This window comes from Anolis carolinensis, chromosome 4 (assembly GCF_035594765.1).
Source record: "Anolis carolinensis isolate JA03-04 chromosome 4, rAnoCar3.1.pri, whole genome shotgun sequence".
NCBI lineage: Eukaryota > Metazoa > Chordata > Lepidosauria > Squamata > Dactyloidae > Anolis > Anolis carolinensis.
In genome coordinates, this window is record NC_085844.1 from 191,749,510 (window position 1) to 191,766,247 (window position 16,738).

The 16,738-nt window shown below is 42.3% G+C and overlaps 1 protein-coding gene across 2 annotated transcripts; it reads right to left on the minus strand.

Moving 5' to 3' along the window:
• Positions 1-51: 51 nt before the first annotated feature.
• cdkn1a (cyclin dependent kinase inhibitor 1A) lies at positions 52-13,723 on the minus strand. 2 transcript variants are annotated; one of them, XM_003220355.3, is made up of 3 exons: positions 13,566-13,723; positions 2,981-3,388; positions 52-2,332 (listed from the first exon to the last, which is right to left on the minus strand). In XM_003220355.3, the coding sequence occupies exons 2-3, from the start codon at positions 3,378-3,380 to the stop codon at positions 2,283-2,285; spliced, it is 450 nt and encodes a 149-aa protein (XP_003220403.1). In that variant the 5' UTR covers positions 3,381-3,388; positions 13,566-13,723; the 3' UTR covers positions 52-2,282. The 2 variants fall into 2 exon arrangements, with proteins under 2 accessions (XP_003220403.1, XP_062834517.1); XM_062978447.1 differs by lacking the exon at positions 13,566-13,723 and adding an exon at positions 11,375-11,501.
• Positions 13,724-16,738: the final 3,015 nt, after the last annotated feature.

Consider the following 16,738-nt stretch of genomic DNA (forward strand, 5'->3'; position numbering starts at 1 on the left):
AATTCTATGCAAAGCCTGCACCATGAAACTCACACCAGACAAAAGCATTGCTCCATTATTAAGTGGCTTTATTTTAAGCCCAAAGCTTAATCTGTCAGTTCAGCAGCATCATATTCACACAAAAAATGGATTAGTGCTGAGAGTGTCCTAGCGTTACCCTGAATGTAAAAGTGCAATGGGTAAAGTGGCCAGGCCCAGCCCATGGCTGCTCTAACAACAAAAAGAAAGGATCAGCAGACCAAAGGCATATATTAATAAAGTGCCTAAATCTGTGCTACTAACAGGATGAATCAACCTGCTCCCCCCCCCCTCCAAACATGGCCTTCTCAGTCTGGCAAGTACACTCATAAAGCCATCCTTGTAGAGACTATACCAACTTGGTCTCCACAACTGAGGTTTTGTGGCTCATCTGATTATCTAGGTTATTTGTATTTTAGGTATTCAAATGTAGTACGTCTATAACAGTGAACTCTTCTGCATTGCCATTCCCCGGTCCTCTCCCTTTTCTTAGGCTTGTGACCCAACAGGTCTTGCTACTTATTTATCTCTCTCCCTTTTTATGTAGGAACATGAAAGTGAAGGTCTCATGAAGCACACACATATATTTCCGTCCACAGTCACAGGTAGAACTGTATATGTAAAAAGGCTGTACCACTAACAGAATCTTTCCGCAAGACTGTAAGACTCTCACCCACTCCTCCCTGCTACAGTACAGATGCTGTGAAATCGTGTGTATTTCTAGACTTTTCCCATCCTTCTAATGATTTGGGCTTACAAAATTAGGAAAGCGGAAAACTATCTCTAGTATCGCAACAGGGAAACCCCCTTTACAATGATCTGAATAGTAGACAAAATGATCTGGATCTCATCTTACCATTTTAAAGCTGGGATTTTAATTTATGAAACCAGCATTTCAGATTCTAGTATCCCAATGTTGCACCTCATATTAGTAAGATGGCAAGAAGATTTGACAAAAAGATTCTGTCAGCAAAAGTGTGGCAGATGCACACCTCTCCATTTTAAATGGAAATCCTCTGGATTATCTCAACATGAAGTAATTAAACTGCAGCTTTAAGTAGTGTAATTGCCAGTTTGAAAATGTACCATCCTTTGAGGATTGCTAGCAAGGACACAGGTAGCCACAGAAATTATGAATTATAAGCTTTGACTCATGTTCAGCCATCACTGCTCCACACCACAGAAATTAAAGAAAATAAAGTCAAAGGGTATGCAATATCAATCTCTGCTGGCACACATGTAAAGCAAACCTTGAAGTTTTTTCATTTGCTTATCAAGTTACTCTGTTACATGCAAAAGGTTAAGAATGTCAAAAGAATCAAAGAGTGTTTATATCGACACACTCAAAGCAGAGTGTTGATAGGAGCCAATAAAATCAGTTAGTAGTGCCCACAGATTCACTTTCCCCTTCAGGAAAGTTCCTCTACATGAACTTTGGCTTAACAGTATTTTTGGGCAGTTTTACCAAAATTAAATTTGAACTGTCCATGAGAATAGTTGCATAACAAAATTAAATTTAAGCTGCCCGTGCGAGGAGCTGCCTAAGCAATTGCATACTCTACATTATCAGGTTCAAGTGAATCCTGATCCTATCAAAAGGTATTCATATATGATAATATGACCAAGTAAGTATTTACTACTCACAATAATAGCAAGGGCTTCATCTTTAGAAAAATAATTAACATCCTATAGAACAATATAATTCAGTTCTTTTCCACTCTCAGACTTGTTTGCTTAACTAAACAGTATGTCAACCAATATGATCACAGAGCTGGAAAAGTATTGTCTGGATGTTAGGTCTTGCAAAATGGCTCATACCACGTGCAATATTTTACCTGAAGGCAGGTATATGAAAACTAGCAAGTGGCTGTAATATGAGGCAGAGTCTCACTCACAAGCAGAATCTGCCTTGATATTATGACTTGCACCCCCTCACACCAGATCCCCTTGCAGTTGCTCTCCCCAGAAACGTATAAAGTCTGTTTTAACATGAGGTCTTACAATGTTCCATTGCACATAAATATCCAGTGCTGTAAAAAAAAAAGAATTCTACATCCTTCTGAAGTGTTATACTAGTCCGCTATATAGTTTATGAACTCTAAGAGTCTTCAGAGCAGGACTGTGAACTTGCTTAGCTGCTCCTTCAAATAGCCATCTTGGTGACGTCACTGGGTATTGTGTCCAAATAGTCTCATGCCAGCAAACAGCAGTGAAGACTTTCAGCCAGGAGACTGCAGAGAAACATTTTGCTTGCAGTGTAGTCTTCATGGGCTTGACTTATATGGGATCGTTCTCCTCTTAGAGCTGTAGAAGTCTGGAAAAGAGAATAAAGACAAACTGAACCTGCAACTAGAAAGACCAGGGCAGAATGCTGGGAGGTATTCCTAACATAGAAAAAAAGAGTAATCTACTCAAGAGATTTCAGGACAACGAAAGTGTAAGTGGTTACTAAAAGGAGATCCCAAGAACTTCAGTGGAGTTTTTTTCCCCAAGGTAAGATCACATAGAACTGTGCCTTTAACTACCCAGAGCCTAATTTCCTCTTTTAACATTTGGAGATCTCATTGCCTCACTCAGAGATACTACTTCAGATGCATATATTCCAAGATAAAACCCTTCCAAGATAAAACCCTTATCTATTATTTTAGTTGCTCTTACCAGCCATACAAGGCTCTTTTAGCTGAACGGAAGGAATGGAACCTCAAAAGAATTCCTCTTCCTCACCTGCTTTATGAATTATGACTAAATGTGCTCAATTATGACTAAATGTGCTCAATACAGTCAATCTGTATTTAATCTGGTATATGACATATGAATACTAAGCATCCACTTGCATTCAGTATTGGTTTGCTGATATGCCACTGTATTTAACATTTTTCTTCTGAAGTTTAACTAAATTAAGGAATATCAGAATGTGGGATTTCAGGTCTTACTTAGAGAAAGAATGGTGACCCATTTGTACCTTTTATGGACGTCTGCTTTCGCTTCGAAGTTCTTGAAGAGCCAGCAGTGCAAGCCTCAAAGCCAATCTGTGCCAGACTGTCGGTCTTTGCAGGTTTCTTGAGGGCCACAGGAGAGTTCATGCTCTTCTCCCCAGTGCATGTGTTCTCCTTTGTGTGGCTCTTCAGGTCTTGAGATGGAAGTGTGTGTAGGTGGGAGACCTTCTCCCATTTGTAGTTGCCTTCAAGTGGCGTTTCTGTTTCAAAGTCAAAGTTCCACTTTTGCTGTGCCTCCTCCAGCTGGGCCCTCAGCAAGGTCTGGAAGTCTTTCTGTAGCTGTTCATGGTCCACAGCTCCAAAGAGGTTTCTACAGATTTTCCTGCTGCAGGAAGGTCGTTGGATATTACTCTCAGACAGAGGCATGTTTCCAGCTGGAAAGAAGATAAGAAACATTTACAGTCTCTCTAGAATGTTGATGTGCAATCTTTTGTTCTAGGATTACCAATTAAGAAACTATTTTTTAATAAGAAAATAACTGTCCAAAGCCAATTGTCATACCAGGACAGACAGTCCTGGGTCACTATCCACTGTATCTCTAATAATGACATGACTGAAAGCAAGGCCTTTATGTGAGAAGAGCAACACACGGGATTAGTCTATAAGGGAAATATGGTCTCCAAATATGCCAGTCCTCAGCTGTGGATGCAAATTGTGCATCCTTCCCGACCTTGTACTGCAATTCACAGCATTCCTCACTACACTATTGGCTCACTGGAGATACAATTCAACACCACCTGGAGGGCCACATAATCCCTGCTTGGGTTTTGATGGACTATTGCCTTTTTATGCAACCTGACCACATTCAATCATTAGGCCTCACTTAGGGGATCTGCAAGTGCATCTACTGCCACTTGTACATTGGGGATGTAGGATAGTACACTCATGTAACCCACTTGCCAATGCTAACATGTTTTTCTTTCCACTGGCACATGATATATACTGTGTATTCTGTAAACACCAGCTTTTGAAAGAAAAGAGAGCTATCCAATAGCTGAAAGCTGAATGTTTCTGTTGCTGCAAGTGCTTGCCAGTGACATCCATATTTTCACACATAATTTAGATGGGTTTAAAATACTGTTAACATTCTTAATGTGAAAGATACTGAAGGCATTTCTTACACTTGCCCAGATCAGATGGACTCAAAGAGTAAGAGGTATTCTATTTGAAAAATCCACTCACAGTTGTGCTGGAAGTATAACATGACAATTAAGCACAGGTTTTGAGAGGCATACAGCTGTAGAGGAACTCCATGTGTATTACGCTTAGGACTGAAATTTTAAACACAATTATTAAGGGATTTCTCTCTACTATACTCAGTGGGACATATTCCTGGGCAAACATGTAAAAGATTACACTACACATGGCTTTTTAGCATCGACAGTACCAAACTCCACCTGCTCTGTATATATACATGGGTAGATTAACCATTTTCTAACAGGTGTGGATGGCCTGAGGCACCAAAGGTTGTTAGTGACTCACATGCTGTTAAATCTACACAGCTGGTTCCAGATATGCGGTTTCAGCACATCCAATTCTCAAGGAGCTGGGCTTTCCTGTCCTCCCTTGTCATGCTGGATCACCCAAATATCCACAATTCAGACAAGTTTTCTCAACCCCAGTATTAGAGGCACACACTTCATCAGACCAAAACTTTCATACATTTTCAGTGATGAAATGTCATTAACCCAGAATAGATGCTGCAAAGCAATGTAATCCCATAGTTCAGTGGTTCTCAACCTGTGGGTCCCCTGATGTTTTGGCTCTCAACTCCCAGAAATCATAACAGCTGGTAAACTGGCTGGGATTTCTGGGAGTTGTAGGCCAAAACACCTTGGGGAACCCACAGTTTGAGAACCACTGCTTTAGCCAAGGCATACAGTCACACTGTAGACCAGCTTAAGTCTCTTAGAGCAACCTTCAATGTCAATATGTGAATATGCATGGCTTATGTACAGAAGCCTGGGTCCACCAAGGTGTTTATCGGAACTCCACTGTCCAGATCATTGTTTTGTTTAGCCCAATGTTTTTCCACACCACCATCAGCCTACATCTCATTTGGGTAGCACTTTTCCAGGTCACAACCATCTCTGTTGGCGAACAGGTCTGACAACGTTGCCTTTCCCTTAATGTTCAGGCTACAGGCAAGAAACAAAGATGTTTAAAAATAGCAAGAGTCTTCATGTGCTCTTTACGACAGCTATGCCGAATGACCTCATTGGGAGTTTTCAGCGCAACAGAACAAGTCCTGACAGGTAGCATTTCTGCCAAAGACAGGCCTCAACTTGATAACTTGTTGAGTCACCACTTCAAGCCACTGGAGCAAAGTGCCTGCTAGGCACCTCCAATTCCCACAGTTGCACTCGACCTACAAACGGTGCCCCATTGTGAGCAGCATTTACATATTGACAGCTGCCATGAGCAAGGACAAAGAACAGCTGAGAGGAGCTTTGACATTGTAATTACCGTCCCATATTGTAATCCTACGACTTTCAGCGGTCTTGGACACTGTTTGCAGAGGAAAGGTGGGATATAATTTCAAACAAGTAATAAAAAGACACTACATTGAACTTTAGCACATAGGTCTGTCTACATACAAACATATGCCAGCCAGCTGATCACAGACTGACAATCAACCTATGCAACTGGTTTTAGGTGCTTTCCTTATGGTATTATGTCCTCAGAGTCCTGAAGGTCCGTCTTTGGATATGATTTCCAGAGGAATCACTTAATTATGGTTCTTTAAATGGCTAGGGATGCTACTTTTCCAGTGGGCAAATGCACAGGCCAAGTTCCATAAGGTGTTTCTTCACAGATACACCTCCACCTGAGAAGTGTACATGTTGAACTGTTGTCTGTTACAACTCCACTGGAAGCCCATTGCTTCTTCATATATAGTTCACCCATCTGTGTAAGCACAGGTCAGTGACTGGTATTAGGTCACTGCAGTTTCAGACAAGAGTGCCTCAGTCCTACTCAAAGGTAACTGAATTAGTAATATTTGAGATATCATCCTTACTCATCATGACAACTCCTACAGCCCCACCCAGAAGTCTACAGATGTTAGCGGTGTATTCCACCCAAAAAGAAGTTCAGTTAGTTTTTACTTTTACCAGGAATATGCCTTTTGTATATAAACCAATGGGTCTTAATTACTCATCGAAGACCAAACGATTCCTCCCACCCCCAAAAATGAAAACAGTTTAATGCTGACTGAAAAATACTTGTACTGGCTGGTAGATGCTGCTATCAATCCTGCTGATCACAAAGTTTCAGAGCTTCCACATTTCAACTCCTGGTGAAGCTTTAAAAATGTGAAATTCTTAATGTGACCCTTTTTTTTCCATGTCAGAAGCGACTTGAGAATCTGCAAGTCACTTCTGGTGTGAGAGAATTGGCCATCTGCAAGGACATTGCCCAGGGGATGTCTGGATGTCAAATCTTTTACCTTCCTTATGGGAGGCTTCTCTCATGTCCCCACATGGGGAGCTGGAGCTGACAAAGGGAGCTCACCCGCTCTCCCTAGACTCAAACCACTGACCTATCAGTAAGCAGTCCTGCCAGCACAAGTATTTAACCCACTGTACCACCAGGGGCTCCTACTGTGACCTTGATCCACTACTACTGTGTGGGTTCAAAAAATGGGCGTAACTCTTCCTATAACTGGTATTTGAGATCTTCTACAGTGAAACCAGGACTTCTAGTTCCTCCAAGGCAGAAAAGGGTAGTGGCCATTCCCTAAGTCACCTATATTTACTCTGCTGTTGTAGTAGTAAGCCTTCAAGTCATTTCTGACTTATGCCAACCTGATCACAGGATTTTCTTGGCAAGATGTGTTTAGAATAGGGTTACCTTTGCTCACATAAGGTTGAGTGTGTGTGACTTGCCCAAGGTCACCCATGACCGAGCAGGGATTGAAACCTGGAGTGCATCTACACCAGTGGTTCCTTTGGGCCTCCAGGTGTTTTAGACTTCAGCTCCCGCAGTTCCTAACAGCTGGAATTTCTGTGAGTTGAATTCCAAAACACCTGTAGGCCTAAAGATTGGGAACCACTGGCTACACTGTCAAATTAGTGCAGTTTGACATCCCTTTAGCTGTCATGGATCAATGCTATGGAATCTTAAGAGCTGTAGTTTTACAATGTCTTTGTTTTTCTGACAAGAGTGCTGGTGCCTCACCAAACAACAGTTCCCATGATTCCACAGCATTGAGCCATGACAGTTCAAGTGGTGTCTGAATTAATCCCACAGTGTAGGTGCCTCCTAGTTTCCAAAGTTGCTCAGACCACTACAATATGATTTTGGATCATGTGACTTTAATGTTTACATTAGGTGTTTTAATCTTAATGTCTAAATGTTGTTTATATCCCATTTCAATGGTCTTATTTATTTTAATGCATAGTTATATGTCTACTGTTTTAGATATATGATTTGTTTTTACATGTATGTTAGGCATTGAATTTTGCCATTACTATGTTGTAAACTGCTTTGAGTCCCCTCAGGGGTGAGAAAAGCACTACAGTAGAGTTTCACTTATCCAATCCTCGCTTATCCAAGATTCTGGATTATCCAAGCCATTTTTGTAGTCAATGTTTTAATATATTGTGATATTTTGGTACTAAATTCGTAAATACAGTAATTACAACATAACATTACTGCATACTGAACTACTTTTTCTGTCAAATTTGTTGTAAAACATGGTATTTTGGTGCTTAATTTGTAAAATTATAACCTAATTTGATGTTTAATAGGCTTTTCCTTAATCCCTCATTATCCAAGATATTCGTTTATCCAAGGTTCTGCCAGCCTGTTTAGCTTGGATAAGTGAGACTCTACTGTATATATAAATACAATAAATAAATAAATTACCCTACAAAAAAGTACAATAGACTCTCAGTTAACAAGCACACAAGGGAATTGGCGAATCACATACGAGATACGTACATACCAGATAGATGTAGTTTCTAGTTGCTTGAGAGTTACTACTAAAATCAGGCCTAATATCCTACTACTATACATGGTTAATATTGAAATACAGCAATAGAGCAAATAATGACAAACTTAAGTTACCACAGTTTTACTGTATTGGGAAAACATCTTAGTGAATGCAGAATTATTATTTATTGCCTGTTAACTAAGGCTAGATCTACACTGCCATATAATCCAGATTATCAAAGTAGATAAATCCTACCAGCAGTTAGGAATTGTGGGAGTTGAAGTCTAAAACACTTGGAGGGCCTAAGTTTGCCCATGACTGGTCTAGCTAGTGCAGTGTTTCTCAGACTGGGGGTCAGAACCCTGAGAGGTTCATGAGGGGGTGTCAGGGGGGTTGCCAAAGACCATCAGAAAACGCAAGTTTGGTACAGATCCATTGTAGGCTGGGTTCAGAATGCTCTTCAGATTGTAAGTTAACTATAAATCCCAGCAACTACAACTCCCAAATGACAAGATCAATCCCCCACCAGTATTCAAATTTTGGCGTATCAGGCATTTGTGCCAAATTTGGTCCAGATCCATCACTGTTTGGGTTCATCATGCTCTTCAGATGTAGATGAACTACATCTCCCCTAAATCACTGTCAATTCCTCCTAAATCCCTCCAGTATTTTTTGTTGGTCATGGGAATTTTGTGTGGGAAGTTTGCCCCAAATCTATCGTTGGTGGGGTTCAAGGAGCTCTTTGATTGTAGGTGAACTATAAATCCCAGTAACCACAACTCCCAAATGTCAAGGTCTATTTTCCCCAAACTCTACCAGTGTTCAAATTTGGGCATATTGAGTATTTGTGCCAAGTTTGCACCAGATCCATCATTGTTTGAGTCTACAGTGCTCTCTGGATGGAGGTGAACTACAACTCCAAAACTCAAGGCCAATGCCCACCAAACCCTTCCCATATTTTCTGGTGGTCATGGGAGTTCTGTATGCCAAGTTTGGTTCAATTCCATCATTGGTGGAGTTCAAAATGCTCTTTGATTGTCGGTGAACTATAAATCCCAGCAACTACAACTCCCAAATAGCAAAATCAATCAACCAACCCCACCAGTATTCAAATTTGGGCATATTGGGTATTTGTGCCAAATTTCGTCCAGTGAATGGAAACACATCCTTAATATCAGATATTTACATTACGATTTGTAACAGTAGCAAAATCACAGTAACGAAGCAGCAACGAAAATAATTTGATGCTTGGAGGTCACCACAACATGAGGAACTGTATTAAGGGGTTGCGGCATTAGGCAGATTGAGAACCACTGAGCTAGTGTTTTGGGTTGTTGGTGTTAACAGCCAACCAATTCCATTGTAGGTTGAAACAGTAGCATTTAAAAAAAAAAAGGAAAAAGCAAATTCCCAGCAGTTCAAAAGCATTGCAACCTCAGTCATAAAGCTCCCGTCCGCTTGGTGGCCCGGCGTGACTCAATTTCCCTGCCTGGAAGTCAGCAGCCTTTTTCCCAAAGAGAGCAGAGGAGGAGGAGGAGGCTGGAGAGAGCGCATGCGCAAAGCAGAGGAACTCTTGGCTTTTATCGTAAAAGGGAGGGGGCGCTCACCCTCCCTCCCGCCCGTGATGACGTCACCTGGCCCCACTGCGCGCGCCCGGCGTCACGTGCCACCGCCCCTTGAGTTGCGAAACCTGACTTTTGCCAAACAGACCTGTTTTCGTGCTTCAGACTTACTAGGTTTTGCCCAGCCACGCCCCAACCCGTTAAATCCACCCAAACTAAAACCCGGCAACCCACTGCTTTGAAATTGGAACTGAAATCTTACAAAACGTTCAGTTTATTATTATTATACACATTATGAACAACATCACAATAAAATATCAATCGCAGTCTAAAATTGTAAGTTATCCCATCTACTCTCGCTCCCCAAGATACAGACTAGTTTCCTGTCAGTCCTTTTACTGATAAGTCAATATCTATTGGGTTGCTGTGAGTTTTCTGGGCTGTATGGCCATGTACCAGAGGCATTCTCTCCTGACGTTTCGCCCACATCTATAGCAGGCATCTATGGACCTCACAACCTGAGGATGCCTGCCATAGATGTGGGCGAAACGTCAGGAGAGAATGCTTCAGGAACATGGCCACACAGCCCAGAAAACTCACAGCAACCCAGTGACAACGGCCATTAAAGCCTTCGGCAACACCTTGTATATGGATAGATATATAATTATAATACAATATAACTAGAACATTAATATCAATACAGTAGTCTCACCTATCCAACATAAACGGGCCGGCAGAACGTTGGATAAGCGAATATGTTGGATAATAAGGGATTAAGGAAAAGCCTATTAAACATCAAATTAGGTTATGATTTTACAAATTAAGCACCAAAACATGTTATACAACAAATTTGATAGAAAAAGTAGTTCAATATGCAGTAATACTATGTAGTGATTACTGTATTTACGAATTTAGCACCAAAATATCACATTGACTATAAAAAAAACCTGACTACTAAAAGGCAGACTGTGTTGGATAATCCAGAATGTTGGATAAGCAGATGTTGGATAAGTGAGACTCTACTGTATATAATATTAATGTAATACATAATCTAAATATCTGAAATATCTGATTATATCAACATTAATATTATAGTTATTATATATCTATCCATATACAGATAAATATAAAATTTTATTATTAGATTATATTATTTTATACCATATTTTATTGCATTTGAAGCCTTTTGTATTATATATGTATATTATTTTATATATTGCTTATATTAATATATTATTTATATTAGGTCAGATATGATTATATTTATTATATTATAGCTGTATTAGTTATAATTGTTATCTATACAGTGTGTATATATATATATATATATAATATACACACATAGTTATGTTATAATTATATCTCTATCCATATATAGATCGATATATAATTAAGTACAGATTCAAGTCGTGGATGCCGAATCTGTGGATACGCGGGGGCCGAGTGCATTTCATCAGAACGCAATGACAATTACAAGCAGGGAGCCCTAGCAATGCCAAACAAGCAGCAAAGTCTGTACAGTGCTTCTTGCCCTAATAAGAAAAGAAAAAAAGACTTGGGAGTGTGCGCGCGCGGCAGCAACAGCATCAGCAACAACAAGATCCCAAGTCAAGTCGGGAACACGGAGTTCCCAAGCGAGGAGCGAGAGAACATCGCGGGTCTGGCGGGGAGTCAAGAGAACTCGTGCGCCTTCGCAGTCCCACCCAGCAGCACAGCAGCAGCGCCGCCACAGCCCTGCCTGCCTGCCCCCCTCCCTCCTGATTTTTCATGCCAAGGCTTCTTGCTCCTGCTTCTGCATCCTCCTACTCCTCTGTTCCGGAATGCCCCATCCATCGAGCCCAACCCAGGGCCCAGACTCTGACCTCAGCCCCTGGAAAGCGACCGTCACCCTGAGTCACAGGCAGGAGCAACAATCTCCCTCCCTGGAGTCCAAAGGCAGGACATGCCCCGGCAAGCACCCCTTCCCGGCGACTCCATAGCACCCCGTGTGGCCAGGCAGGGGAACTGCCCACGCAACAGCAGCTCCTTCGGGCAAGAGGCTCTAGAGCAGGCATGGGCAACCCGCGGCCCTCCGGGTGTTTTGGACTTCAACTCCCATAATTCCTAACAGCCGGTAGGCTGTTAGGAATTATGGGAGTTGAAGTCCAAAACACCCGGAGAGCCGCGGTTTGCCCGTGCCTGCTCTATTGTTAAAGGAGGAATCCCCGCACTGCGATGGGCATGTGTCTGTCCCAGTTACGTGCGAAGCCGCGCGGCACATCGCGGGCCCCTTTCCCAGCTGGGAAAGGAGAGGCAGCCACAGGCATGCAGGCATATAGACACAGCATATGTATTTGTGTGTATGTCTTATACCTAAGAGGATTGGAGGGGAGGAAGAGACCTGAGGATGTTAGGAATGGTGGGAGTTGCGAGTCCAAAACACCTGGAGGGCCCAAGTTGGCCCAGGCCTGCTTTAGATGGATAGATACGCACAGGCAATATTAAAACAGAGCATCCCCCTATCTTGAGTACGGTATGTATATTATCTCTATGTGTTATGTGAATGGAATGTGTATAAAGAGGAGAATGCACACACACACACACACACAGAGTATATATGTGTATCTGTATGTATATCACACACATACTATATATGTGTGTATGAATATGTGTTATATTACATACACAATGTATGTGTGTATATGCGTTTGTATGTACAGTAGAGTCTCACTTATCCAACACTCGCTCATCCAACGTTCTGGATTACCCTACGCATTTGTGTAGTCAATGTTTTCAAATATGTCATGATATTTTGGTGCTAAATCCATAAATGCAGTAATTACTACATAGCATTACTGTATATTGAACTACTTTTTCTGTCAAATTTGTTGTATAACATGTTTCGGTGCTTAATTTGTAAAATCATAACCTAATTTAATGTTTAATAGGCTTTTCCTTAATCCCTCCTTATTATCCAACATATTCGCTTATCCAACGTTCTGCCGGCCCGTTTACATTGGATAAGCGAAACTCTACTGTATATGTGTATATAATATATCCATATACACACATCCATATACACCGTGTACATGGATGTGTGTGTATATAATTGTATATTTATATTACATGCAATATTACTAATAATATTGCAATATAGTCGTGTAATATAATATACTGTATGTATATATACTTGTAAACCGCCCTGAGTCCCCTTCGGGATGAAAAGGGCGGGATATGAATGTCGCTAATTAATAAATATATATATATATATAATATACACATACATATACACAGTTAGAGAAAGAGACCCCATGCCTCTATGTCTATAAATAAATTAAGAGAATACACGCACGCACAAATACGTAGATACCGTGTCTTCCCCCCCCCCCCCAAATCCTGAGCAAATGGGGCAGCCCCCTTCCGCAAGCGCGCATTCCAGGTCTCTCTGAACAAAGCGGCCGCTACCATCGGGGTCGGGGGGGGGGGGGAAGAGTCCGAGAAGAAGGTGAGGTCAGCTTCCTCCGCCACCGCCGCCTGCGATGGGATTTGGCCGCTGGATTTAGGCAACCTTTGGTGGTGGGGGGGGGGGGGGGGGAGAGTCTGGCTCGGTTTCAAGGCGACAGGTTGGTTATGGACCTCTGGTCACAGCTATCGAGGGGAAAAACGACGGAGGGAAAGGCGTCCAAGGAGCCCTGAAAAGGGAGGACAGGTGGAAGGCGAAGCAAAACAATCCCCTAACGAAGGACCAGTGCGTGATATGCCATCCTCTAGCCTCCTGCCTTAACTGGCGCATTCCTCTCCCCCGACATAGAAGGAAATTGGGTGAATTAACTCTGTGTCAAAGGAAGGAAATAGAAAGGATGTCAAGGCGAAAGTGATACTAATTACATGGCGGGGGGGGGGGGGGATGTCTAAGGAGAAGCCGAAGAAGGCGCATCAGTAAACATATAAATATATACACATACGTACATATACCCCAGCCCCTCCTCTGCAGGGCTATCAGTAGCGGGAAGAGGGGAGAGAGAACCAAATACAGCAAAATACGAAGCCCTCCCAAGCAAGAGCGGCGCTCACCTCCCGCACAGTTCCTCTTGCTGCTGCTCCTTCTAGTCAACAGCGCACTTCCCTCCTTTGGACAGTTCTGAAGCCCCGATTCCGCCGCAGGGCTATATATATAGGCGGCGAGGCCCCGCCCCCTCCGCGTGAGGGGCGGGGCGTGGCCTGGCTGCTTCTGCCCCGCCCAGGAATTTCCACAGAGCCCCCCCCCCCCTCGCCGCGCTTTGTCATACTACCTTCCCTCGCCCCGCCCTCCTCCCAGGCTCGCGCCCAAGAGTCTGCGGCAATTGCGTGCGTGTGTATGGAAGGGGGAAGCATCTGCAGCCCTGCGGAATGAATGCAGCTTGACGCCGCTTGAACTGCCCTGGAGTCATAGGAGTTGTAGTTTTACAAGGTCTCTCTGTATCTCTCTCTACTTGCCAAATAGTGCCTGTGCTACCAAGCTACAGCAACCAGTACTCTTTGGCAGAGAAGGCTAATGGGTCTTGTCAAATTTACTTACTCCTTATCCGAGTATGATGGCCTTCCAAGTGTAGTGTCTTGGTGGTGGGTATGTAGGTGACTGTGGAGTCCTATTCTTGACCCACATGTTCTTCCACAGTGAGGACATTGGATTCCCAGTCAGGGCTTGCTTGATGCATCTTCCTCTTGGCACGTTTCTCACTTTCGCCCTCCATTCATGCCTCTTCGAATTCTGCAACACTGCTGGTCACAGCTGATCTCCAGTTAGAGTGCTCAAGGGTCAGGGCTTCCCAGTTCTGGTGTCTGCCACAGTTTTTAAGGTTAGCTTTAAGCCCATATTTAAATCTCTTTTCCTGTCCACCAGCCTTCTGTTTTCCATTCTTGAAAACCACTAGTCAAGAAAAGCATGACCTTGTTAGAAGTCAGCCCTTTGGACAAGTGATATTCATAAACATTCATGTAACGGCACACAGACCGTGTCTTTGAATTACCAAAGATAAAGACATGCCACTACAAAAATACATTTGGTTAGCAGTGGGTGGTTATTATTTTTAAGTTGAAGTTGCAGTTGCCCCTTGAATCCTATTAGTTTAAAATATGCACTTATAGATTAAAAAACAAAGTCTTATTTGAAAAATAACATATCTTGTTTACTCATAAACATCTTGTATTAATTCACCATACAGGCACATTTCTTATTGAAGTAGGATGTAGTTCTCTATGTGTTGAGTACACAGGGTATCATTCTTAATCAATAGTCGATAGTCTTTAGGTATAGTTGTACTCACTGAAGTCCATAAGTCATACTTCTCTAAGTCCTAACAGCAACACGCATCCACCTCCACTAAGGTCTGATGCAAACATTCATCCACCTCTACTGAGGTGTTAAGCAGACACACATCCACCTCCACTGAGGTGTTAAGCAGATACTGAATACAAAATGGAGTCCTGAGTCTGAACATGCTCAGTACAATCACATGTCTATAACCCCTCCCACACCAAAGAGGTACAGTCAAACTGGCAAATCAACATATACATAGAATATAAATTAGCAAATATATATATTAACAGTTAAATAGTGAAAGGCTTGGGAGGTTGCTATTTCCAACATACCATGGGATGTCTGAATATCTTTGTCCAGCTTTAACAATACTTACTCTCAGTTCAAATACAATCATAGAGCTGGAAGACCCATCTAGTTCAAAACTTTGCCATGCCCAAGAAAAGCTCCAATTGAATATCATCATCCTATTACTGTTATTTCAGTGGCATCTTTGAGGTATTAACCAGAACTGCCTTGGAGGAGATAAGGCAGAATGGCAGCACTTTGGCTCCCCTTCATGCTGGCTTTTCTTGTTGGGATGGAAGGCAGCTCAAGGGCAAAGGCAGGGATGGGCCAGGCAGCACCTGATGAACATTTGCCCAATTGCAAAGGAAGAAATTCAACCAAAACATTAGGAAGAAATTCCTGACTATAACAGCTGTCCAACAGTCACTGCCTTGGATGTGGTAGACTCACTTACTTAGGAGTTCTTTAAATGAATGTTAGATGGCAGCCCTTGAATTGTGCATTTCTGAATTATGGTAGGAAGGCTGGTTCAAACTTGGGCCCTCCAGGTGTTTTGGACTTCAACTCCCACAATTCCTAACAGCCTACCAGCTGTTAGGAATCATGGCAGTTAAAGCCCAAAACACCTGGAGGACAGAAGTTTGCCCATGACTGAACTAGATGTATCTTGCTGACCGTTCCAACTATATGGTTCTGTTATTCCATTTTTTGTGTTTCCCTCTGGACTAAATAAAGATTCCTATGCATCCAGAAACTGTGTGAAAGTCACCCATCACATTCTCCACTAGGAAAGGAAATCAGATTTAGGAAAAGCTGGCTTTGTACTCTTCTCTCCAATTACGCCAGTAGGCTTGCCAGGCCTCCTCGGGCTCAGAAACTGGGAAGAGGCAGTGCCTATTAAGCACTCAGGGCTGGCACCTGTCAGAGCAAGGTGTGGAACCTGGAGGCCCTCTGGGATTTTCTTAAAAGAGATTTGAAGTCTTCGGCAGGATTACTATCTTGTTTCCCATGCATTGTGAAATCCCTGTGTGCCAGTGCCAAGAATCGTTGTTGGCCTATAAGGGAATCTGTGCACAGCAAAATGCCCCTAGAATTGGCACCAACTCTGTCCAGATTTGCAGCCGGAGCTGCCGTCAGCCGCACTGTATATTCGGCAGTCAAACGCACCAAGGAGGCCAACAACCTAGATCCACGTGACACTTTGAATATTTTGTCTCTGACAAAGAAAATGCACTAGACAAGAATCCTTTCTTTCACACACATCTAAGTCTATTGAGTTAAATCAGGACCATTAAAATGTGGAAAAGATCACATCTCTCGAGCTGCACAATGAAGGATCCAGTACTTTGAACAAATAGACATTTATTGATCAAAGCTTTACTCACTGCAACAATTAGCTAGGAAACGAACTATACATGTTAAGTGTCTGTATTTCATACAGTGGGACCTTTCCTTCATTTTGGAAGTCCATTCACTGCAAACTATATTTGTCCCTCTCTCTCGAGCAAAATATGTGAGCACTGTAATATGTGTTCCAGAACCAGAAAATCTAGTTACAATTTATTTATTTGTTTATTTATTTATTGCATTTGTATACCACTTTTTTCACCCCTGGTGGGACTCAAAGTGCTTCACAGCATAATCAATGGCAAAATTCAAT